Source organism: Myotis myotis, unplaced genomic scaffold, assembly GCF_014108235.1.
Source record: "Myotis myotis isolate mMyoMyo1 unplaced genomic scaffold, mMyoMyo1.p scaffold_m19_p_9, whole genome shotgun sequence".
Classification (NCBI taxonomy): domain Eukaryota; kingdom Metazoa; phylum Chordata; class Mammalia; order Chiroptera; family Vespertilionidae; genus Myotis; species Myotis myotis.
Window position 1 is genome coordinate 30,543,425 of NW_023416401.1, and position 27,311 is coordinate 30,570,735.

Genomic DNA, 27,311 nt, shown 5'->3' on the forward strand with positions numbered 1-27,311 from the left:
TTCAATAAAATAAAATATTAAAAAAAGAAAACATCTAATGTCTAATTAGATTGAAAGTCAGTATGTGTCAGTTCTACATGTTAGTCTACATACTGACTTTCTACCTTTTAAATAAATGTCATACCCATCCTCTAATTTTTTATTATTTGGATTATATTTTTTAGCAACAAGCTTTACCAACTATCAAATATCAAATAGAATACATTTTATTTTTATAAGGCAACAGATTCATATATTTAAAATATATTTTATTAAATAATCTACTTGGAGAATAATTACAATAGCTTTAAACAGCAATTATAGGTAATAAAAACAAGTTCCTTTGTTTAATAAAAAGACCAAACAGTCCATATTATGTTTTGCTGCTTTATACACAGGAATGATTTATTTTACAAACTGGTCAGTTTCAATATTAACCTATAAAATTAAAAACATTTCTTAGTATGTATCAAAGGCAGAGTGAACTTTATAATGATATGCTTTCACATTAACCAATATGACAAACCATAAGAAACTTAACACCATTGTAGCAATTCAAAGTAAAATTTACAGAACAGGCACTTCCAAGTCAGTTAGTAGGTGTAATTCTCACAGTTGAATGTTACTTGTACATAGCTCATTTCATCAAAGGTTATCAACCAATGAAGAAATATTCCTTTGATGCAGAAGCACAAATACGTTTAGGTTCCAAACACTGTGTTCTGGTTGTAATACATGCAAGACAGCCCTATAATAGAAAAATCTTCTGAAAGAAAAATGAAGAAAAACAAAAAGCAGCTAGAATGAAAGCATCTACAAGCACTAAAATAAAGCCTTTAAGTGTTAAGCCAATGTTTTAAACCCCTTCGTTCTCAGTCAAAGGATTAAGAGGCCGAGACAGAGACTGTCTGCAAGGGGGAGGACACTGGAGGTTGGCAGTGTCAGCATCGCAAGAGTGCTCGGCCAGAAGAGGAAGAGAGGGAGGAGGAGGAGGAGGAGGAGGAGGAGAAGGAAGAAGCTGAGCGTAATTGGACCATCTCGATCCAGCCTGTGGGGAATCCAGAAGGGGAAAGAAATACCTGAAACAATGAAGACATGAACAAGACACCAAAACAAAACAACAGAAAAAGAAAGAAGAAAAAGAGAAAAGTAGTAAATACAAAGAGAACCAAAGAGGGAAAAACAAATGCTGGGGGGGAAATAGCTTTAATATATTCATGCCAAACTAACAGAACATAATATTATGCAAAAATCAAGACCCTTATTCAAATCACGCTGGCCTAAGCAAGTGTAGAAATTTGAAAGAAAAAACTACAATCTGTTAAACTTAAAATGTTCAAAAAATTACCAGCATGAATGTTACAAAAAAGACAATTATATAATTTAAAACATTTTCTAACCTCAGAAACATTTGATGCTATCCTGTAAATTTACAACTCTAATAAGCTTTTAATTTATTTTAAGTAACGCTTCATTTGTAGTAACAGCTGGCACACATTTCACATTTTTTAATGCAAACATGATACTGAAAACCAATTCAAATATACTTTCACAAAGTATAGCCAGTTATTGCAACATACTTTCAAAGAAATACAATCTCTGAATACTCTTAGTTGGTTTTCTGCAAATCCTTACAATAGTACACAATTTTGATAACTAAAAGGGCTCAAAGAATATGTCCTATTGCTGTTATTCTGACATTTTATTATAACTTACCCATAATAATTATGCATTTTAGCAAACAAAAATTTATGGCTTTGTCTTCAAGGTCACAGTTCTATAAGATATTAACTACATGAAGCAGCCAACTAAATTAAGAAAATTCTGGGAGAAGGAATGTGGAAGTAAATGTGCATGCACAATGTCAGCAAAATTTCAACTGCTTCTCTTATAGTATGTTTCCAAATTTTGACTTGAAGGAAATTTAAACCACAGAATCACACCATAAATATATACAAGCACATAAAAGAAACATTTATCTCTTTAGTGAATATACTTACAAAGGTGTTTTCATTTTACTACCAAATTATAAATGATGCAGTACCAAATATTTAATTTAGCTACAACTGTACAGTTTACTTTCATTTTACTACTACTTTTCTCCACCTTTACTGATATTTTAAAAATATTACTAAGAAATGACAGAGTTGTACGGAATATCATGTTTAAACCAATTCTACAAAAGGTAAACACATTAGCACTCAAAACAATCTTTATGAAAAATATTTATTCAATCTTCAAATTAAAATTATAAAAATTCATCATTTTAGCTTACTGTTTTAGAAAAACAAAAGAAATAAGCCTTCATTCTCCAAATGGAATAAAGTTATATTTTCCCTCCTCCCAACTACTTACAAGGGTGGTAATAAATCCTTCGCATTTTAAAAACCCTTGTTAATTTCAGGAACATTTCCAAAAATTGTTTTGGTGACAATGTCTCAACAAAAAGCCTCTCCATTTATATTCAAAAGTTTCAACTAGTGTCAATAAACTGGTTAATACAAAAAAAAAAAAGATATATACTGTATTTTTAGAAGCTTTTTGGATTGCAGTTTAGTAGTAAGCAGGCTGCTGGTGTATCTTGGAAGAGGTCAAATGGCGCTGGGGAAGGGGAAAAGGAGCTCGCTTTCCATTCCTGTGTGCATGCAACAAGCAGCAAATCAGCAAAGTTACTCCAGTTAGCTGGTACTCAGCTGTGCTTTCTGTTAAAGGACATAATACAATTGGAGAAGGGAAAATGCATCACAGATCTAACACACATGGGTATTAGCACAATAAGAACAAATTTCAAAATTTTAAAGCTCTTTACAAGAGAAAATATGCAATACAAGCAACAACCAAAAACTAGATTTTGTTTTTTTCTTTTAATTTACACTAGTTTCCTTTGCTTCTTAGAATCATCTTTATAATCTGATATCTTCTATGGTAACCTGAAATTGTTTCCATGCAAATACTTAAACCTCAAAATCAAATAACAGGACTTCTTTATAAAAATATAACAATACAAAATAGTTGAGACATTTTTAAATACAATTCTTTTATTTAAGATGACAACAGGATAACTACAGGACAGTTTGTTAAGGCTGTGCCTTGAAATTTCCTGAATATTCCAAATTATTCACAAAGGCATATTAAAATAATTTTACCATACAAATTCACATATTTAAAATTTGAATACCAAAACAACAGTATGACTCTTTAGATCACATCAAATATTCTTTATTAAGATCAGTAAGAATCTAAAATGTTAAAAATTCTAAAAAAATCAAGTACTCAGAATTACCATTTCTTCTTATAATCTCCATTAACATTTTAAACAAAACAAAAAAAATTAACTTACTCTCCTCTACAAAAGCCTTAATTAATGTATTTTATTTAGGATTTCAGTTTGACCCAATTCAAAGGCTACACTGCCAGCAGTACTAGCACACTAATAATCTACAGCTAAAATCCTCAGTATTATCCCATATTTCTTCTTCTTTTTTTTTTTTAAATATATTTTATTGATTTTTTACAGAGAGGAAGGGAGAGAGATAGTTAGAAACATCAATGAGAGAGAAACATCAATCAGCTGCCTCCTGCACAAATCCCACTGGGGATGTGCCCGCAACCCAGGTACATGCCCCTGACCGGAATCGAACCTGGGATCGCAGGCTGACGCTCTATCCACCGAGCCAAACCAGTTTCGGCCCATATTTCTTCTTTACCTAAATTTCATAATATAATTTTGTTTGAATGGCCTCACAACCTACCTGTAAATATTATGACTAAGTAATATTATGACTAGGTAAATTTCTTACTTCAGTCTTAAAATCCATGAAATAACACACCTTTAGTATAGCTACCAGAATGATTTAAAAATAAAATAATTTCTAGTTTTCCCATAAAACAGCCTACCTGCCAGCAGAAGATCCATTTAATGAATTTTGAAGATTTGGGATACTTGAACCTAGGGAAGGATTTGGGTTTCCCTGCTGAGTACTCCCATTGACAGGGCTCCCATTACCTTTCAAAATGCCAGTACACTTCCAATTGTCCATATAATTAGCTGAAAGGAAAATGGACAAATACATCAATAAGACTAATACCTATGCTCAAGGGCACAAATCTATATTCATGTCCTTAAACTATAATTAAAGAAACAAGTGTCCTATAGGCTACATGTTAAAGACATTTTAAAATACAAAACAATTAATTTTAACAATTATTTTTTAAAGTCTTAAAAGAATTACTAATTTAACAAATAAATCTTTCACCTCCCATTTCCCTTCCTCGAAGATAATTCTCTAAGTGCCACATTATTACATTAAGTTAATATCAAGATAAATTATCTTAATTATAACAAGTTTCAATTACATGTATATATAGGGTAATGGAGTTGTCAAATGGTTATGCAAGTATAAGTCAAGTGGGTACCTACTATCCTCAGAGATTAGGATGTAGGAAACAAAACCTTTGGGTTTGAGTGGCTTATCCAAAATGGTTTAATTCTTTGAATGCAAAAAATAATAAATAAATGTTGCTTTGTTGCCCGGCCCGTGTTGCTCGGTGCTTGAGCATCAATCTATGAACCAGGAGATCACGGTTTGATTCCCAATTAGAGCATTTGCCCAGGTAGTGGGCTAGATCCCCATGAGGGGCATGCAGGAGGCAGTCAATCAATGATTCTCTTTCATCATTGATGTTTCTAAATCTCTCTCTTCCTTCCTCTCTGAAATCAATAAAATATCTATATATATAAAAGCCTAAGTAACTGTTCGACTGGTCAACTATTTGACCGGTCACTATGATGCACACTGACCAACAGGGGGTGGACACTCAACACAGGAGCTGCCTCATGGTGCTCAGCTGACCTACAGGTGCCAGACGAGGGTTCACGGCTGGCTGCCACTGCAGCCCAGAGACTGCAGCAGAGCGGCAACGAGCCTACCAGACCGCGGGGCCAGGAAGAGCAGGAGCGGCAGTCAAGAGTGGCAGGCAGCATTGCACTGCTGGTTTTGGCCAATCCCTGCAGGCCACGCTGAGGGACCCCACCTGGTGCATGGATCCATGCACCAGGAGATATATATATATATGTATATATGGTTGTTTTATTCCACACAGAAACTTAAAAACAATTCAATTAGTCTTTAACTGCTATGAACTAGGTAAACTGATAAAGGTTCAAAATAAATTAATATAAGACATAATTTTAAAGTAGCTATGGAAAGATAATTTTTTTCAAAAATACTTAGTTTACATTTCTAAGTGAAAATTCTAAAGCAGCAACATAAGGCAATAATTATTCATCGAAATCTTACCTTTCCATAATCTTACACAGCCATCATCACCTGAAGATGCTAGCACTGTTCCTGTTATATTCCAACTCACTCGCCAAACCTGAGAATTATGATTATCAAACTGAGCCACTATATGGATTTCAAATTTTGTTGGTCCACCAGAGGAAGTAAGTTCTTTCCTGTTAACAAAAAAATGTTCCTGAGGAATTCTGCAAACAGGTTTACATACACACATACACACACAAAACACACCTATCTAAACAAAAATATATACAAATGGTCTCACCTACTTACCATATCCTATAAAATAAAAGCCTAATATGCTAAGTGTCTGACCATTCGTTTGACTCTTCCACCAGTCGCTATGACATGCACTGACCACCAGGGGGCAGACACTCTGACTGGTAGGTTAGCTTGCTACTGGGGTCTGGCTGATCGGGACTGGGCGAGAAGGGCCAGACACGCCTTGGAGCCTTCCTGCGGTCCCCCCGTCCCGGGGCCCCAATTGGGTCCCTCTGCCTGGCCTGCGCCCTCTCACAATCCAGGATGCTTCGGGGGATGTCAGAGAGCTGGTTTTGGCCTGATCCCCGCAGGTCAGGTGAGGGACCCCACAGGTGCACGATCCGTGCATTGGGCCTCTAGTTATTTTATAATAATGTGCATACCCTCCCCCCATTAGCTCATACCCATACCCTCCCCCATTAGCTCATTGGGTTGCATCACATTCAATTGACTCACCAGTACCTGGCATGATCCCACCACATAAAAAATAATGAGTGACTATTTCATGGAAGATACAACAAAAAAGGATTTTATTCATCCAAAGTAGAGGAATAAAACAGATGAAATAAATCATTTTAAAAGAAAAGTAGTAGGAGCCCAGCTGGTTGGATCGTTGCCCATACACCAAAAGGTTCCTGGTTCAATTCCTCATCAGGGCACATACATACTCAGGTAGTGGGTTCAATCCCCAGTCGGGACACCCGTCTGGGAGGCAACCAATCAGTTATTCTTTCACATGGATATTTCTCTCTCCCCCCCCGCCCTTCTCTCTCTCTAAAATCAATAAACATATCCTTGGGTGAGGATTAAAAAGAAAATAAAGCAGTAGGAAGAGAAGAATAGAAGGAAGAAAAAATGGCAAACTCACAATTCCAAAATTAAAGCTAACAGGTTATTCACAAGAATGTCTCAGTGTTAATTTAATTTTCCCTTAGACAATCACCTTCATTCAAACATTTATAGAATACAAATTAAATTCAGAGGATCTAATTCATTGTTAGTATCAGTCTAAATAAAACATACAGTGGAACCTTGGTTCTCGAACTTAATTCATTCTGGAAAGCTGTTCAAAAACCAAATCTCTTTTTCCCATTAGAAATAATGTAAAGTGAATTAATCCATTCCAGATCCACAAATGATTCTGTTTTAACCTTTCTTATATGCAGTACATGTCTAATGTATTGTTTAATCTATAAATAAACACTTTAAAACAAAAAGGACATGAAATGTGAGTTCATAAAAAGCAAATGAAATGCAGTAAAAAATGAAAATTTAATAATAATGAGCAGCAACAAAAGCCATAAAACACAGAATTATTCACAGCACAATTTCCTGAGATGTTAACAACGTGAAGTTTAGCAATAAACTGAGTCATACTCGCACACTCTCTTTTGTAGCCTGAGAGAGGCATGACTGATCATAGAGGTATCAGCATGAAAGGGTTGTCGGGTTGAGAAATGAATTGTTCAAGATGGGAGACATTCGAGAACCAATGTTTGACTGTAATTAAGATGAAATGTTCATTAAGGAATCCATTCTTCAGATCACAGTTGCCTCTACACCTTCCTCCACAAATGAAAATAATTAAGAGTCAAGAACACTTTTAAATTAGTAATTGTTTCAAAAACTCACCTCACAGGCTTTAATGTAAAAATTCTCACATCTTTGGTTGCTATGGCCAGAATGTGGTAAGACCTTCCCAGGTTTGGAGCAAATGCAATATCATGGACAGGATCAGTAACTGTCATGAGGGTTTCAGCTTTTGCATATTTCCTAATGAAAAAACAAACAATTTTACATTAAAAATTCCAGAAATAAAAACTTCTTAAATCCATATATTGACATACCTCAATTATTTTTATATTGCTCACAATAAATGTTTACAGCTGCAGTACGTAGTAAGTATGTCCAAGCCCTAAACACTTAAATTGTGAATGTGACCTAATTTGGAAAAAGGGTCTTTGCAGATATAATTAAGAAGCTGGGGATGAGAGCATCACCTGGATTTAGAGTAAGCCCTAAATCCAATGTTGAGTGTCCTTATAAAGTAGAGAGAGGAAAGACATATAAAAAATACGAACATATGAAGAAAGAGGCACAGATTGGAATTAGCTGCCACACACCAAGGAACTCCTACAGCCACTAGAAGCTTGAAGAGACAAGGAAGGATTTTAGAAGAAACACAGTCCTGACAACCCCTTGATTTCAGATTTCTGGACTCCAGAAACCTAAGAATAAATTTGTTTTAAGCCACCACTTTGTAGTGATGTGTTATTGCAGCCCTAGGAAACTTATAAAACTTCCCAGGTTTCTTCTGTTGGTTTTTTCAATTTAATTTAGAATACTTTAAGAAAGACTTAATTAAAATGAGATACTGAATTATTTTTAAAAAGGATAATTGAATTTCTTAAATATTTGAGTGTAAATAAAAAAGCAAAGCTGATAATAGCAGGAACTGAGTGGTGTTTTTTTTTGTAGTGGTGATAAAGGAAGCTATACCGAAGTCTACTTTATCCTTACTATTCTATTTTTATATCTGCAAATAAAGAACAAGACAATGAAGGAGACAGCATATCAGATTTTTCTATTACGTCTTTCTGTCTTCAAATGGCTATCAGGGATAGAACTGAAGCAGTGTGTGTTAGAGAGGGGGTTAGCTTTCCACCACTCTCCTCTGACACACAGGGTGTGGCAACAGTAGGCTTACAGTTGTTTATATGGAAAATTATACAACAATTAGTAAACACAAGAATAAACTTTGTGTTTTCCATACTTACAACTGTAAACCTACTTTTACCTCACCAGTACTGGTGTTCCCAGCACTCTCTACTTGGCCTTCTTTTCATCACAACATTCTTTCTGAAATATCTCCAAGCTAGTATGCACTTCGAGGTTCCTTCCTTGACCTCTCTTCACCCTATGATCACCCTGAACAATCTTACATATACCTTTGCTTTACTATGTGGTCCTAACTCCTAATTTTGACCTTGGACTAGTCATTTTACTTTATTGGTCTCACTTTCTACATTTGGAAAATGGTGCTAATATAAAAGCTACCTCCCCTACTATGAGACGGTGGTTAGCATTCAAATTTCATAATATGTGTGAAAGTGCTAACTATATAAATGCAGGACACTTATTTGTATCATTATCAACGCCAGGTCCTAATTAATATTTTCATTCAACAATAGAAATAAAAATATCCAATACTGGTTAATTTGATGTTTCCTATGTACTAAATGGTGTATTAATAACTGAATGCTATATAATCCACTATCACATGTCCTCCGTGTACCATGTTCAATCTATTAAGAACCTTCAAACAACTCTTACTTCAAAGAACCAGACCCCAAAAAATCCAGAAACAGCTAAACTTGAAAAGGTCTAATAACTTCCTAAGTCAATCCCTCCCCACTACTACCTCCAGATAACCATGACACATGCAGACATTGTTATCTACCCAATGCCACTTCCCTTTTTCTGCATTCTAGATGCAGAAACTGCCAGACAGATGCTGCTCCTTTGCAGCTAAAGCCTGAGCAAATGACCCAATTATGGACAACAGGACCCAATGAAAAATCCTGGTAAGATGCTTCTAGAGCTGGCCACTGTGGCTCAGTGGTTGGGCATCAACCTATGAATCAGGTCACAGTTCAATTCCCTGTCAGGGCACATGCCCAGGTTGTGGGCTAGATCCCCAGTAGAAGGCGTGCAGGAGGCAGCTACTCAATAATTCACATCCAGCCCTAGCTGGTTTGGCTCAGTGGATAGAGCATTGGCCTGTGGACTGAAGGGTCCCAAGTTCAATTCCAGTCAAGGGCACATGCCTGGGTTGTGGGCTCGGTCCCCAGTGGGGGGCATGCAGGAGGCAGCCAATCAATGATTCTTTCTCATCTTTGATGTTTCTATCTCTCTCCCTTCCTCTCTGAAATCAATAAAAATATATTTTAAAAAACAATAATTCACATCCATTGCTGTTTCTCGTTCTCCCTCTCCCTTCCTTGCTGAAATCAATAAAAATATATTAAATTATAATAAAGTAAAAGTAACCATGGTATTTCCTAACTGATGCTTATATATATGCTTCTAGAAAAGTTTTTCTCTTCCTAATACAAAAAGATTCATGAAAGGAAATGCCCTTCCTTACATGTGTATGGCAAACCTGCAACTCATGTGATCATAAGAAGCTAAAATCAACACACTAAGGATGAAAGCAAAATGAATGGAAAATACTAAGGCCATTGACATCATCACTCAGCAACTGAGCCATTTAACTACCTCCAGAACTTCTCCAAAGCCAGGCTCCTTGTTACATGAGATAATAAAAGAGATCTTCCCCCTAATCTAGATATAGTCTCCTAGCTAAGGGACTCATACCTTTATCACTGGATGCTTTTAAGTACTTAGGTACTTTCTATTTGTCCTATATTTTCTTTCAGAACTAAACCAAGTTCTTTACTCAAATCTTATTTATAAAGTACTTTTTATTTTCCTATATTTTAGGAATGGTCCATCCACCTTTCAAGTTTTAGAGTTATGGCTCATTATTCACTCTAACTAAAGTTGAAAGAAATTACTTTAAATACATTAGCTCTTCATGAAGCCTCTTTAAAATGTGCTATGAATGTGGTTCATAGCTTTGATAGCTTAAAAGAGGTTCTAATGGAAAGTCTCTGCATTCTAGAAGTGTGCTGCCACTAGCCACATGTGCCTATTTAAAATTAAATTGATAAAAATAAACAAATTCCGTGTCTCAGTGGCAGTATCCACATTTTAGTTTCAACGGCTTCACATGGCTAATGGTCACTGCATCAGATGTGCAGATATGGGCCAGTTCCACCATCAAAGCAAGTTCTATTGGACAGCACCACTGCAGACAGAGCCTCTCTGAAGAAATCAAGACTCTAGGAAGGTAGCAGGTATGTATAAGAACCGCTTTAAAACCCAAGTAGTAACATTCTGAATTGCAGAGCCCATAGGAATTATAATAGTTTTTCTCTTCTACTTCTGGCCCCACCCAATATCTGACTACTAGACCCAAGAATTTTGTCTAGCACATGTGAAGCCCAGCCAATCACCTGATGGTGATTAAGTATACCACTGTAAGACTGAGTATACCACTGACACAATGCTTATGGCTCTCAAAGGTAATACAGATATCTCAACATAACCAAAATTAAAATTTTCTTCACATGCTGCTACACTCTACCCAAATCTGACCTAATTCCAGAATTCCTTACCTCAGTGAATGACACACTATTTATCAAACTATTAAGCTAGATCCTTGGAAATCTTGATAGCTTTCCCCTTCTTCACCTCCCACATCCAATCCTACTAATACCACTTCTTAAATTATTATCAAATTGTCACTTCTCTCCATCCTCATTGCCACTACTCTATTTCAAAGCCACTATAACCTTCCACCTGAACTATTATAACAGCATCCTAACTCTAAATCTACTCATGTTACCTTCCATAATACTTTCCACACCTATAGAAGAGTTAAACTATCATTTTATCCAGTTATTCTCCAACTTAAAAAAATCTTTCAGCTGTAACCAATTTGGCTCAGTGGATAGAGCGTTGGCCTGCAGACTGAAAGGTTCCAGGTTCGATCCCGGTCAATGGCATGTACCTTGGTTGCAGGCACATCCCCAGTAGGAAGTGTGCAGGAGGCAGCTGATCGATGTTTCTCTCTCATCGATGTTTCTAACTCTCTATCCCTCTCCCTTCCTCTCTGTAAAAAAATCAATAAAATATATTTTAAAAAAATCTTTCAGTGGCTTCATATTACCCTGAAGATAAAACCTAAACACTGAACATGAGGTCTTGCAGATATAAGCCTTGCATATTTCTCACCACACTTCTTTTTGCCTATGTTCCAACTACAATAAAAAAAAATGTCGTTAAAATCGTTTTTCTTGAAATATTAAGGTTTATTGAATGTAACATTAAAATATATATTGGTGCCCTAGCCGGTTTTGCTCAGTGGATAGAGCGTTGGCTTGAACACTGAAAGGTACTGGGTTCGATTCTGGTCTGGGGCACATGCCCGGGTTGTGGGCTCGATCCCCAGTAAGGGGCGTGCAGGAGGCAGCCAATCAATGATTCTCACATCAATGGTGTCTCTATCTCCCCTCCCCGCCTAAAATCAATAAAAATATTAGGCAAATTAGCTATAATTTTGCCCTGAAGTTGCTAGAGGGCCAGACCATTATAAACGTCTAAATAGCACAACATACCTAAGTATCATTGCTGATCAAGTTCATCCTATCATGTCGATGGTGTATCCCAATGGAAATGGCTTCTTCCCAACAAGACAATGTGCCATGCCATGGTGCTCATATTGTGCAGGAGTGGTTTCAAAAACATGAGGGAGACTTTACCTTGCTTAGGTGGCCCCCACAATCACCAGATCTCAATCCAATTGAGCATTTGTGGGACGAAGTTAAAAGAGCCATCAGGCAGCTGGTTCCACAACCATCAAGTATCACAGAACTGGACAGTGCTATTCATCAGGCATGGTGTCAAATCCCTCGCATCACCTTTCAACATCTCGTGGAGTCAATGCCAAGAAGAATCGCCTCAGTATTGAAGGCAAAAGGTGGCCCAACGAAGTACTGATGGGGTGGTCATAATAATCTGGCCACTCAGTGTATATTGGCTCTCTTGTTCATGGACCTTATCACATGTAGTTTTCTCCATCTGAAATGTTTTGCCCTCTTTGGCTAACTTCTATTCATCCTATAGGTCTGCCTTTGGGTGAACCTTCCAGGCTTCCTGCCCCTAGGTGTAAACTCTTAATATCCTGATTCTCCTGGTTTATAAAATACATCACCATTTTTTACTTTTTTGTTTGCTTGTTTTCCCTGCAAGATGGTACATACTGGGAAATCAATTACCTTGTCATCTATAACATTCAATTTTATATTATCACTAGAGACCTGGTGCATGGATTCGTGCACTGGTGGGGTCCCTCGGCCTGGCCTGCAGACATCCCCTGAGGGGTCCCAGATTGTGAGAGGGTGCAGGCCAGGCCAAGGGATCCCCACCAGTGCATGATCGGGGCCAGGGAGGAACCGCGGGAGGGCTCCAGGGCATGTCCAGCCCATCTTGCCCAGTCCCGATCAGCCAGATCCCAGCAGCAAGCTAACCTACCAGAAGGAGTGTCTGCCCCCTGGTGATCAGTGCACGTTATAGCAACTGGTGGAAAAGTCAAATGAACAGTCGGATACTGAGCATATTAAGCTTTTATTATATAGGATAGTCTATCACAGAACATGGCATATGATAGGAAATCAGTGAAGTATGTAATAAATAATACATAATTCAGCTAATAAATAAAGAAATAACAGTTTTAAAAATTAAAGATTTTTAAAAGCTAAAGTTATTAAAATACAATTTGGAATAATACTTAACCAAAGCAGTACTGACCTGGTGTTTTCATTATATTCGAAAATCTGAACTTTGGCCATTGCATTTGGACTACTGTCATCACTTCCTACAGCTATCATGGGTGAATGAGCACGAGAGCTAGAAATAAAAAGTAAAAAATATTTCACATGATTAAATTATTATATTTAATTCAGAGAATTTAAAAACCTAGCATCCAGCAGCTCTAGAACCTGCAAGTAAGCAAGACTGTGAATAAATTCCTGCCATACATTTCAATACAGCAACACCTTGGGAGGGTGTGTCCTTGAGATTGCTCAGGATGGGGACCAAGGCTACCATCCTGTTGCATTGTTTTTACCATATTTTATTATTGCTAAAAAAGAAAGTAGCTTCTTTTTTCCACAAAAGGAAAGGTTTCAGGCATTCAGTAGATCAAAAAACAAAACAAAACACCTACAAGTTCTTCAAATTTTTCTTCCTAAAAGATTTGGTCATTAACTATGGAATGAAAAGTAAACTTATGGCCGAAACCGGTTTGGCTCAGTGGATGGAGCGTCAGCCTGTGGACTGAAGGGTCCCAGGTTCAATTCCGGTCAAGGGCATGTGCCTGGGTTGTGGGCACATCCCCAGTGGGGGATGTGCAGGAGGCAGCTGATCGATGTTTCTCTCTCATCAATGTTTCTAACTATCTCTCTCCCTTTCTCTCTGTAAAAAGTCAATAAAATATATTTTTTTATTTTTTTTAAATATATTTTATTGATTTTTTACAGAGAGGAAGGGAGAGGGATAGAGAGGTAGAAACATCAATGATAGAGAAACAGTGATCAGCTGCTTCCCGCACACCCCCTACTGGAGATGTGCCTGCAACCAAGGTACATGCCCTTGACCCTTCAGTCCCCAGGCCGACGCTCTATCCAGTGAGCCAAACCGGCTAGGGTAAAAGTCAATAAAATATATTTAAAGAAAAAAAAAAAAAGAAAAGTAACCTTATGGTGATCAAATTAATGGCAAAAAGATTTTAAGTTGCTTGTACAAAAAGAAAAAACCCCTCGCCCTGACCAGTTTGGCTCAGTGGGTAGAGCGTCGGTCTGCGGACTGAAGGGTCCCAGGTTCGATTCCGGTCAAGGGCATATACCTTGGTTGCAGGCGCATCCCCAGTGGAAGGTGTGTAGGAGGCAGCTGATCGGTGTTTCTCTCTCATCGATGTTTCTAACCCTCTATCTCTCTCCCTTCCTCTCTGTAAAAAATCAATAAAATATATTTTAAAAAAAAATCAATAAAATATATTTTTTTTAAAAAGAAAAAACCCCTCAAGAAGGCATGCTCCCATGCTCCCCACGTCATTTTCTTCTCTAAACTCATTTTAAAAAGCAAAAAGATAAGCAGTAAGAGAATGAACTCTACTGAATTCTAGGCTAAATGATTTCTTTCTATTCAATTAAATATTTAATTACCTATATGTTGATTTCCTTTGCCTCCCTCATCCAGATTAAGTAATATCTCAATGAACATGACAACCTTAATCTTTGACCTTGGTATTGTGCTCTGACAACTCATAAGGCTGAAAACAAAATGTGTTATTAAAAAAACACACATTTAGTTCTTTATTACTAAAGCTATTGATAATGCATCAAGTTACCTAATCAAAGAAAAATACCAAGTAAATGGCAAAGTTCTATGGTAATAAAATGAAATTACAAGTTGTTTATAATAATTCTTGACCATTCAAAGAGATGTAAATTCCACAGTAATTCCTATATCTCACAAACTCTTTTTAAAAATATATATATTTTTTATTGATTTCAGAGAGAGGAATGGAGAGAAGGGAGAGATAGAAATGTCAATGATGAGAGAGAATCATCAATTGGCTGCCTCCTACTGGGGATCAAGCCCACAACCCAGGCATGTGCCCTGACCAGGAATCAAACCATGACCTCCTGGTTCATAGGTTAATGCTCAACCACTGAGCAACACCAGCCGGGCACAAACTCTTTTTTAATGTTCTATAAATATAACTTTTTCTTTTTAACAACATTAAATATTTGAGCAAGGACTAAAAGTACATTTACATATATTCTAAAATTATTAAAAATATCTTTTAAAGCATTTTAAGTCAAATTATAAAACATCTGGTAAATTGGGAATTAACTCACTTGTACATCCATAAGATGTTCACATTTAGGCTGTTTTCCAAATATGACTCAGACAGTGAGAAAAACCACCCAGATATCTGTATATAGTACACCACAACAGTGCTAGAAATCAGAGTGTGCCATCGGAAATGAAGAAATTTGGAAGAATTTAAAGACAAGAAGCAAAAGGTGAGACACAGAATCTTCAATCCACAAATGCAAAGAATAGGAATGAGTCACTGGGGAATCATAAAATGATTCATTTAAAGAACTGCAATCAGAAGATCCCCAAGGCTGGTAGCTAACTCTGTTCTAGGCTAAAGTCTGAAAAAGGATCCAAGTGGGATGATATAGAACTTAGGAGAGAAGAACTTGAAATAAAGTAGTACTCCAAAACTGGCAGGAAGAGGGACCAGAAGAAACAAACTACATTAAAAAGTGCTCCATCCCCAAAATCAAGTCCTCCTGTTTTGGCATTTTAGCACTCTCTACAAAGAAATCTTGCTAACCCACCCACCTACTTAGATGAAACTTAGCCAAACCTCTAGGTAAGAGAGTGAGCTATTAAGAAAACAGAGCATGGCCCTGGCTGATTTGGCTCAGTGGACTGAAGGGTCCCAGGTTTGATTCCCCGTCAGGGCACATGCCCAGGTTGCAGGCTCAATCCCCAGTAGGGGGCGTACAGGTGGCAGCCAATCCATGATTCTCTCTCATCATTGATGTTTCTATCTCTCTCTCTCCCTTCCTCTTTGAAATCAATAAAAATATATTTTAAAAAAAAAAGAGAGAGAGAGAAAGAAAAGAAAACAGAGCATGCCCTAGCTGGTTTGGCATGCAGGTGATTCTCTCTCTCAACACTGATGTTTCTAACTCTCTCTCCCTCTCCCTTCCTCTCTGAAATCAATAAAAATATATTTAAAAAAAGAAAACAGAGCACTTAACAGAAGAAAAAGAGCTGGGCTAACAAAACTCATATCTGACAATAGACTTCAAAACAAAGAGCATAATAAGAGACAGAGAAAGACACTAACATAATACTAAAGAGATATATCCAACAAGAAAATATAACCCTTGTAAACATATACACACCCAACGTTGGAGCACCTAAATATATAAAAAATCACTTGGAAGACTTTAAGTGTGAGAATGATAGCAAAATATAGTCACAGTGGTTGGACCTGAACACCAACCACAATGCTATCACTGGATAGATCTTCCAGACAAAAAAAGTCAACAAGGAAATACTGCTCTTAAAGGACACAGCAGATCAGATGGACTTAATTGATATTTACAGTACATTTCATCCCAAAGCAGCAGAATACACATTCTTCTCAAGTGCACATGGATCTTTCTCATAGATAAACCACATGATAGGACACAAAATAAGTCTTAACAAATTCAAGAAGATTGAAATCATATCAAGCATCTTTTCAGATCGTAATGGCATGAAACTAGAAATCAACTACAATAAAAACTCAAAAACATTCAAACACATGGAGACTGAATAGCTTGTTATTAAACAATGAATGGATTATCAATGAGATCAAGGCAGAAATCAAAAATTTCCTGGAAACAAATGAAAATGAACACAACAATACAAAATCTATGGGACACAGCAAAAGTTCATAGCATTACAAATCTACCTCAAAAAAAATAAGAAAAAGCTCAAATAAGCAATCCAACCCTACAACTAAAAGAATTAGGAAGAGAAGAAAGCCCAGAATAAGTAGAAGGAAGGAAATAATAAAGATCAGATTGGAGCCTGGCAGGTGTGGCTCAGTGGCTGAGCATCGACCTATAAAGTAGGAGGTCATGGTTCAATTCCAGTCAGGCCACTTGCCCCCCAGTGGGGGGCATGCAGGAGGTAGCTGATCAATGATTCTCTCTCATCATTGATGTTTCTATCTCTCTCTCCCTCTTCCTTCCTCTCTGAAATCAATAAAAACATATTTTAAAAAATGCCCATACTACCCAAAGCAATCTACAGATTCAATGCAATCCCTATAAAAATAACAATGGCATATTTCACTGATCTAGAAAAAATATTCCAAAAATCTATATGGAACCAAAAAAGACCCTGAATAGCTGCAGCAATCTTGAGAAAGAAGAACAAAGTTGGAGGCTTCACAATACCAGATATCAAACTATACTACAAAGCCTCTGTAATCAAAACAGCCTGGTATTGGCACAAGAACAGTCATATAGATCAATGGAACAAAACAGAGAACCCAGAAATCAACCCACACCATTATGGTCAACAAATATTTGACAAAGGAGGCAACAGCATACAATGGAAGAAAGACAGTTTCCCTCAATAAATGGTGCTGAGAAAACTGGACAGACACATGCAAATGAATGCATCTAGACCAGTGATGGCGAACCTTTTGAGCTCAGCATATCAGCATTTTGAAAAACACTAACTTAACTCTGGTGCCGTGTCACATATAGAAATTTTTTGATATTTGCAACCATAGTAAAACAAAAACTTATTTTTTTTAATATATTTTATTGATTTTTAACAGAGAGGAGGGGAGAGGGATAGAGAGTTAGAAACATCAATGAGAGAGAAACATTGATCAGCTGCCTCCTGCACACTCCCCACTGGGGATGTGCCCGCAACCAATGTACAATGCCCTTGACCAGAATCAAACCTGGAACCCTTCAGTCCTCAGGCTGATGCTCTATCCACTGAGCCAAACTGGGTAGGGCAAGACTTACATTTTTGATATTTATTTTATATATTTAAATGCCATTTAACAAAGAAAAATCAACCAAAAAAATGAGTTCGGGTGTCACCTCTGACATGCGTGTCACAGGTTCGCCATCACTAATCTAGACCATCAACTGATGCCATGCCATAAACTCAAAATGCATAAAAGACTTAAATGTAAGTCAAGAAACCATGAAAATCTTAAAAGAAAACGTAGGCGCCCTAAAAGGATTGGCTCAATGGATAGAGCATCGGCCTGCGGACTGAAGGGTCCCTGGTTCGCTTCCGGTCAAGGGTATGTACCTTGGTTGCGGGCACATCCCCAGTAGGGGGTGTGCAGGAGGCAGCTGATCGATGTTTCTCTCTTATTGATGTTTCTAACTCTTTATCCCTCTCCCTTCCTCTCTGTAAATCAATAAAATATATTTAAAAAGAAAACGTAGGCAAAAGAAATCTCAGGCATCTCACTAAACAGAATTTTCACCAATACATCTCCTAGGGCAGTGATGGCTAACCTTTTGAGCTTGGCGTGTCAGTATTTTGAAAAAACCCTAACTTAACTCTGGTGCCGTGTCACATATAGAAATTCTTTTATATTTGCAACCATAGTAAAACAAAGAGTTATATTTTTGATATTTATTTTATATATTTAAGTGCCATTTAACAAAGAAAAATCAACCAAAAAGATGAGTTCACATGTCACCTCTGACACGCGTGTCATAGGTTCGCCATCACTGTCCTTGGGTGAGAGAAACAAAGGACAAAATAAACAAAAGGTACTATATTAAACTAAAAAAGCTTTTGCACAGTAAAAGAAACCATCATCAAAATGCAAAGGGAACCCACTATATGGAAGAACATATTCACAAATGACACATATGATAAGAGGTTAATTTCCAAAATATATAAAGAACTCATACAACTCAACAAAAGGAAGACAAAATCCAATTTAAAAATGAGCAAAGGACCTGAATTCACATTTCTCCAAAGAGGATATACAGACATATGAAAAAATGCTCAAGCCCTAGCTGGTTTGGCTCAGTGGATAGAGAGTCATCCTATGGAATGAAGGGCCCCAGGTTCAATTCCGGTCCCGGGCACATGCCCAGGTTGCTGGCTGGATCCCCAGTAGGGGGCGTGCAGGAGGCAGCCAATCAATGATTCTCATCATTGATGTTTCTATCTCTCTCTCCCTCTCCCTTCCTCCCTGAAATCAATAAAAATATATTTTAAAAAAAGAAAAGGAAAAACTGCTCAACATCACTAATCATCAGAGAACTGCAAATTAAAACCAAAATGAGGTACCACCTCAAACCTGCCAGAATGGCTACCATTAATAAATCAGCAAACAAGTGCTAAAAAGGATGTGGGGAAAAAAGGGAACCCTGGTACACCACTAGTATAGCAACATGGAAAACAATATGGAGTTTTCTCAAAAAGTTAAAAAAGGAACTGCTATTTGACCCAGCAATCCCACTTATAATAATATCTATACATATAAAAGGCTAAAATGCAAAGTGTCCCCTCGGGAATGTGAACGGGAGACCGAGAGTTTGATCGCTCACTATGATATGTGCTGACCACAAGGGGGCGGCACAGAATAAAGGCAGGCCCCCGCCAGCAGCCAGCAACCAGGGAAGGGATGCCCCAGCCAGCAGCCAGAAGGAAGGCCCAGCAGCAGGAAGGCCCAATCAGCCCTGATCACTGGCCAGGCCTAGGGACCCTACCTGTGCATGAATTTCGTGCACCGGGCCTCTAGTATCCTAAGAATCCTAAAACACTAATCACAAAGAATATGTGCAACACTATGTTCAGAGCAGCATTATTTTTAATAGCTAAGATCTGGAAAAGCCCAAGTGCCTATCAGTAGATGAGTGGATAAAAAAGCTGTGGTATGCCCTGGCTAGTATGGCTCAGTTGATTAGGCATTGTCCCGTGCACTGAGAAGTTGCTAGTTCAATTCCTGGTCAGGACACATGCCCAGGTTGCAAGCTTGATCCCCAGTAGAGGGTGTTGCAGAAAACTGCCGATTAATGTTATGCTCTTACATCGATGTTTTTCTCTTCCACCTTCCTCTTTCAAAAAAAATCAACACTACTCTTTAAAGAAAAATAAAATAAAAAACCTATGATACATTTACACAATGGAATACTATGCAGCTATAAAAAATAAGGATCTCTTGCCCTGCCCAGTGTAGGAGAGTGGTTAGAGCATTGGCCCAGGCACTGAAGGGTCATAGATTCGATTCCCGGTCAAGGGCACATACAGTTTGTGAGTTCAATCCCAAGTCAGGGCATGTCAACGGATCTATGTTTCTCTCTCCTATCGATATCTCCTATCTTTCTTGGTCTCTCTCTCTCTCTAACCCTTCCTCTCTCTAAAAGTCAATAAAAACATATCCTTGGATGAGGATTTTTAAAAATTTACCGATTTGTTTTACTAGGGTTAAATTATCAGAAGTTTGCTGTGCAAGCTTACCTTGAAGGGTTCCAAGAAATACAACTACAGCTTAGTTTACATGAGATCTCATGCTGCAGAGACCACTGACTGAGATTCATGACATCTGGTGCCTCATATATTCTTACAATACCATCCGCTGAACAGGTTGCTAACATAAGACCCATATGCTTAGGAGCAAATTTCACATCAGTAACAGATGTTCTGCTGTCCACTAGCGTTGTCCTCTTAACCTGAAAAAAAAATTTTTTTTAACAATTTAAATTATATCAATAGTTCCCTCCTTATCTGTTTTCCCATTCTGTGGTTTCAATTACCAGCTGTCAAACACAGTCTGAAAATATTAAATGGACAATTCCAGAAATAAACAATTAGTAAGTTTTTAATTGGGTGCCATTCTGAGTATCAGAAAATCTCTCACCATCCAGCTAGGGACAGGAATCATCCCTTTGTCCAGCATATCCTGAGCCCATTTCTACAGCTCACTTCTACCTTTGTGACTTTCTAAATAAACTTTCTATTATAGTTTGAGTCTTGCCTCTGAATTCTTCCTTAGCCAGAACTCAAATACTGAGGTTGCTGACAGGAGGTCTGGTCTGACCCCACCCACCTGGTACCATTCTTTTTATGTTCTTATTAAGACATGTAATATATCCAGAAGGATACACAAAAAACCTGTAATAGTGGTTGCCTCTAGAAAGAAAACTGTATGACCAGAGTAGAGGACATTCCTACTGTATACAGTTGTCTGTACTTTTTGAATTTTATATTTGTACCTCAGTAGCTATTATGAAAAATAAAGAGGGGGGAAGAAAACACTGGAATGGGTCTTCAAGGAAATCGAGTTCAATTCTCTCACTTTACATACAGGGACTTGAATAGCAAACATACTATGCTCTTACCTAAATTCAAACAATCAAAAAAGAACTAGAGTTAAAGCAGAAACAGATTTTTTTTTTTTAAAGAGTGTATTTTGTAAGAAGGAAAAAGTAACCACAAAAGGGAAAAAACAATTTTTAAAGAATTTTTGAGTGTACTCTATGACAAAGCAAATATTCTGGATTCACCATGAAAGTTATACTTAAACAATGCCATGGGTACTCCTAAGTACCACTTCAAGCCCAACAAAAAATGTGATAAACAGGAGAAAAACATGTAAGAAAGAACAATGAAACTGATGAACGTAGAGGGGAGTGATAACATCTTACACAAAGTGCCTGAAGTGTTCTTGGAAAGACTAATGCTCCTTGGATGCTCATTCCCCGCATTTCTCAAAAACTAATAAATATCTTACCCAATGACTCTGTCCTCGCAGTTTGTCATTTGATTCTCCTACTATTTCCTCCCAAACAGCAGCTGTTCGGTCAAAAGAGCAGGAAGCCAAAACCTGTCCAAATTCAGGATGAGCCCATGTCACACGCCACACAGATCCACTATGTGTCTGAGGAATTAAAAACCAAAAAACTGAGTTTACTCATATTTCACACATTTAAAGTTTTACTTAAAGAAACAGAATACAGGTATTTTTACTTCAGTAAAAAAAGAAAGCTATTCAATTTAACATTAATATAAAAAGTTAAAATCTAAAACTTTTTAACTTAAGGATATTTAGAATTGTAGCCTTTCTGGAGTCAAGTTCTTCTAACGTTTGACTAATAAAGAAAAATCCAACTGCATAAAGCTGACCTCTTCTAGAGCTAATAGAGACCTGCTTCAGAGTTTAGCCTAAACAGACTTTTAAATAGAGATTCTACTAGTCCACTAACTTTGCAAATTATATCTACAGGAACCATCCACCTAATAAATAAGATTAATCAAAATTATTTGCTTCAAAAGCCTAACAGTATATAGAAACTATAGCAACAAAATGCTTAAATGACACTGATGTCTGTGACCAGTGGTCGGCAAACCGCTGCTTGCGTGCCACATGCGGCTCTTTGGCCCCTTGAGTGTGGCTCTTCCACAAAATTCCATGTGCGGGCACGCACATACAGTGCGATTGAACCTTCATGGCCCATACGGAGAAGTCGGTATTTTGTGGAAGAGCTACACTCAAGGGGCCAAAGAGCCGCATGTGGCTCATGAGCCGCAGTTTGCCGACCACTGGTCTAGACAATGAACTCTTCTAGGGAAAGAGGCAAAGAGTGAGCAAATATAGAAAAACCCAAATCCTTGTATTCTGAGAAAATAATTTAAATTACTGTAAAAATAAATACTAACCTTCCAGCTAGCAGTACAATGCCAATCTCCACTTTCACTTTTATCCCAGACCTATAAAAAAAGTAAGACATATATTTCATACAAAGAATTCCAAAAAATTAGTATGAAAAAGATTAAGACTAAATTAGTATTAGGGCAAAGGAGGTGAACATGAATTCACAAGAGAATAAGCAAACATTCATTCTTTCATTCAAATATTTATTGAGAACCATGGATGTGTCAGGCACTGGGCTAAGCATTGGGTGGGATCAAGGCATCTGAGCTCTAACAAGAAATAGACACAATTACAGTCAAGTCTTATTCAAGGTAGTTATGGTCTCTATGTTGACATAAACACTGAGTTAGTGAATACTGAACCATTGCTCCTAAGGCAAATACAAAAATAAATGAATGGAACTACATCAAATTAAAGAGCTTCTACAAAGAAAAAGAAATAATCAACAAAAAAACAACCAACCGAATGGGCAAAGATAATTTGCAAACAATACCTCCAAAAAAGGGCTAATATCCAAAATATATAAAGAACTCATACAACCCAACAACAAAACAATCCAATTTAAAACACGGGCAGAGGACCTGAACATTTTTCCCAATAAGACATACAGACAGCCAACAGATAGATGAAAAGATGCTCAACTTTAGGGGAAATGCAAATCAAAACCACAATGAGATACCACCTGTTAGAATGCCTACTAGCAATAAGACAATAACACACGTTGGAGAGAATGTGGAAAAAAGGGAACCCTCATTCTCTGCTAGTGGGAATGTAAACTGGTGCAGCCTCTATGGAAAACAGTATGGAGGTTCCTCAAAAAATTAAGAATAGAGCTAACCGTATGACCCAGCAATCCCTCTTCTGAGTATCTACTCAAAAAATGTGAAGACATTTATTTGTAAAGATGTATGTACCTCTGTGTTCACAGCAGCATTATTCACAGTAGCCAAGGCATGGAAACAATGTAAAAGTGTCCTTCAACAGATGGCTGGATAAAGATGTGGTACATATATACAATGAAATATTACTCAGCCGTAAGAAAAAATGAAATACTGCCGTTTGATCTTGAGAGTATCATGCTAAGTGAAATAAGTCAGACGAAAAGGACAAGGAACATGATTTCACTCATATGTGGAATATAAAAAAGAAAGCAACAAAGGAACAAACAAGGCAGACACAGCTGATTCTCATAGCCACTTGGCCTGGAGGTCAAACCCTCCCTGGTATTAGCTACAACAATCAAGGTTTAACTATAAGACTGCACACAAAGACCACTAGGGGGTGCACCAAGGAAACATAACAAAATGCGGAGACAAAGAAACAGGACAAAATTGTCAATGGAAGATATAGAGTTCAGAACCACACTTTTAAGGTCTCTCAAGAACTGTTTAGAAGCCGCCGATAAACTCAATGAGATCTACAAGAAAACTAATGAGACCCTCGATGTTATATTGGGGAACCAACTAGAAATTAAGCATACACGGACTGAAATAACGAATATTATACAGACTCCCGACAGCAGACCAGAGGAGCGCAAGAATCAAGTCAATGATTTGAAATGCGAGGAAGCAAAAAACACCCAACCGGAAAAGCAAAATGAAAAAAGAATCCAAAAATGCGAGGATAGTGTAAGGAGCCTCTGGGACAGCTTCAAGCGTACCAACATCAGAATTATAGGGGTGCCAGAAGATGAGAGAGAGCAAGATATTGAAAACCTATTTGAAGAAATAATGACAGAAAACTTCCCCCACCTGGTGAAAGAAATGGACTTACAGGTCCAAGAAGCGCGGAGAACCCCAAACAAAAGGAATCCAAAGAGGACCACACCAAGACACATCATAATTAAAATGCCAAGAGCAAAAGACAAAGAGAGAATCTTAAAAGCAGCAAGAGAAAGAAACTCAGTTACCTACAAGGGAATACCTATACGACTGTCAGCTGATTTCTCAACAGAAACTTTGCAGGCCAGAAGGGAGTGGCAAGAAATATTCAAAGTGATGAATACCAAGAACCTACAACCAAGATTACTTTATCCAGCAAAGCTATCATTCAGAATAGAAGGTCAGATAAAGAGCTTCACAGATAAGGAAAAGCTAAAGGAGTTCATCACCACCAAACCAGGATTATATGAAATGCTGAAAGGTATCCTTTAAGAAGAGGAAGAGGAAGAAAAAGGTAAAGATACAAATTATGAACAACAAATATGCATCTACCAACAAGTGAATCTAAGAATCAAGTGAATAAATAGTCTGATGAACAGAATGAACTGGTGATTATAATAGAATCAGGGACATAGAAAGGGAATGGACTGACTATTCTTGGGGGGGAAAGGGGTGTGGGAGATGCGGGAAGAGACTGGACAAAAATCGTGCACCTATGGATGAGGACAGTGGGTGGGGAGTGAGGGCGGAGGGTGGGGCGGGAACTGGGAGGAGGGGAATTATGGGGGGGAAAAAGAGGAACAAATGTAATAATCTGAACAATAAAGATTTAATTTAAAAAAAAGGAAAAAAAAAAAGAAAGAAACAAACAAACAAAACAGTGTGGGGAAAGAAAAAAAAAAAGGAACAAACAAAACAAACTCAAAGACATGGGACAATAGTATGGTGGTTTCCAGAGGGAAAGGGACATGGGGGAGGATAAAGAGAGTAAAGTAGGTCAAATATATGGAGACAGGAGACTAGACTTTGGGTCGTGAGCGCACAACGCAAAATACAGATGATGTATTATAGCATTGTACACCTGAAACTTACATAATGCTATTAACCAATGTTACACTAATAAAGTTAATTAACAAATTATAAAATTCAGAGTCTCAAAGAGATATTTGTTCATCCACATTCACAGCAGCATTATTCACAATAGCTACAATGTAGAAGCAACCCAAACCCATGGACAGATAAGTAAAATGTGGTATGTCATATGGACTATTCAGCCTTAAAAAGAAAATTCTGACATATGCTACAACATTCAAAGGCATTACACTACGTGAAATAATCCAGTTACAAAAAATACAAATGTATGATTCCACTTATATGAGCTCGTCAAATTCACAGAAGCAGAAAGGTGGTTTCTGGGGGCTGGGGTATTGGGAGCTATTATTTCATGGGTACAGAGTTTCAGTTTTGCAAAACCAAAAAGTTCTGGAGGTGAATGGTTGCAGAAAGATATGAATGTACCTGATATTACTTACTGTACACTTAAAAATGGGTAAGATGGTACATTTTATTTTATGTACGATGGCAAATTGGATTTTACCACATAAAAACATTTAAATGGGGGAAAATGTAATGATAATGTCTGACATAAAAAATGATGCTATCAAATCAATACTCACATTGGCAATTTGCCAATTATTCTCAAACGCTTTTAAAGTATTTACTAATTTCTCTACTGGAATGAGCCGAGGGAACTATCCAAAATATATAAAAAGCTAAAGTAATGGAGATCTTCACTGCAATACTAACAGACAAAACCTCCAATTTGAATGATCTACCAGATGATTCAGTAATAAGTGGATAAGGAAAAAAAAAAAGTAACTACCTACTCAGTTAACAGACATGAATGCAATATTCACAACAGCCAAAAGGTACATGAATAAACAAAATGCGTTGTATACATTCAAAATATTACTCAATCTTAAAAAATGAAATTCTGATACATGCTATAAATATGAATGAGCCCTGACAACATCACAATAAGGGAAATAAGCCAGACATAAAAGGGCAAATGATGTATTCCACTTACATGAAGTACGAGCAAGAGCATTAGAGGGGACCAGGTGCCACGTGGAGAACGGAAGAGGGAGCTACTATGTACAGAGTTGCTAGTTAGGATGAAGAAAAAGTTTCCGAGATGTACAGTGGTGATGGTTGCACAATGAGAGTGTTGTGCTTCACACTGCGGAACTACTGTCATGTACAATTTAAAATGGTGAGCTTAGCCTAATCCTCTCCAGGTCCATCCATCCTGTCTCAAAGGATAAGAGATCCAACCCTCCAAGTCCTAGATTGTAAGTTGAGAACCTCACTGGGTGTAAGTGGATTTGCATTTACTTTTCTCTCAACGCGAAACAAGGTGAGCCTCCGATCTGAACACAAGGCGAGAACGATCTCCCCAGGTGAGGGATGAGGCACCCACCGCGGACTGACCGCCCTCCAGGTGCCGCGGCACAGTCCTCTCACCGAACAAGCTTAGTATCAGAGTACAGCTACAGCCAGAACTCCAGGGACCCACAAACCCTACCGGAGACGACGCTGAGGAACCTCCCTGCTCCGGTCCACAGGGACCCAAACCAGGGTTCGCGGGAAACCGCGGGCTCGCAGTGTCCCCAGGGGCGGGAGCGCGCACGTGGCCAGGACGCCCGCCCGCTCAGCACTGGCGCCCCGCAGCACCCTGGGCCGGCAGTGTCCCCACGAAAGGGGGTGAGGATGGCCGGGCGGAGCTGGCCTGCCTCCCTTGGGTTCCAGGCCTGCTGCCCGGCGGCGCGCCCCGATATCGGAAGTCGTCCCCTTTCTACGCGCCGGTGCCTCAGCTCAAACAGCGGATCGCGCACGCCCCACTCTCCTCCTTCCGGGATCGGCCGCGCCCGAAGGCTCCGTGCGCACCTTGACGCTCTGGTCGCTAGAGCAGGTCGCCATCCGCCGCCCGTGGAAATCGAAAGATACATCATGGATGAGGTCCTTATGGTCCGCCGCGATGCTGCGTGCCACAAACATGGCTCCCGCCGGGCCCGAGCCTTCTCCGTCCGCCCCTCCCGCCTCGGAAGAGGGCAGCCGCGGCCGCGCGCGGACCACGGCCCACCTGGACCCCGCGGCCCGGATGTGCACGGTGCGTGCGGCCTGCGCGCCCCCGTGCCCCGC

At 38.4% G+C, this 27,311-nt stretch overlaps 1 protein-coding gene across 2 annotated transcripts; it reads right to left on the reverse strand.

Annotated features, from left to right (window-relative positions):
- Positions 1–233: 233 nt before the first annotated feature.
- On the reverse strand, positions 234–27,311 carry SEH1L (SEH1 like nucleoporin). 2 transcript variants are annotated; one of them, XM_036321124.1, is made up of 9 exons: positions 27,057–27,310; positions 22,455–22,505; positions 21,529–21,675; positions 20,256–20,467; positions 12,975–13,073; positions 7,173–7,313; positions 5,280–5,437; positions 3,877–4,027; positions 234–2,681 (listed from the first exon to the last, which is right to left on the reverse strand). In XM_036321124.1, the coding sequence occupies exons 1-9, from the start codon at positions 27,165–27,167 to the stop codon at positions 2,669–2,671; spliced, it is 1,083 nt and encodes a 360-aa protein (XP_036177017.1). In that variant the 5' UTR covers positions 27,168–27,310; the 3' UTR covers positions 234–2,668. The 2 variants fall into 2 exon arrangements, with proteins under 2 accessions (XP_036177017.1, XP_036177018.1); XM_036321125.1 differs by lacking the exon at positions 234–2,681 and adding an exon at positions 3,668–3,686 and having other exon boundaries at positions 27,057–27,311.

Excerpts from the sequence above, each read along its gene's own strand:
- SEH1L (XM_036321124.1), bottom strand. The coding sequence starts at position 27,167 with ATGTTTGTGGCACGCAGCATCGCGGCGGACCATAAGGACCTCATCCAT. Across the intron at positions 20,468-21,528 it reads TGCGAGGACAGAGTCATTGG|GTTAAGAGGACAACGCTAGT; the intron begins GTAAGATATTTA and ends TTTTTTTTTCAG. Across the intron at positions 5,438-7,172 it reads TTTACATTAAAGCCTGTGAG|GAAAGAACTTACTTCCTCTG; the intron begins GTGAGTTTTTGA and ends TTTTGTTAACAG.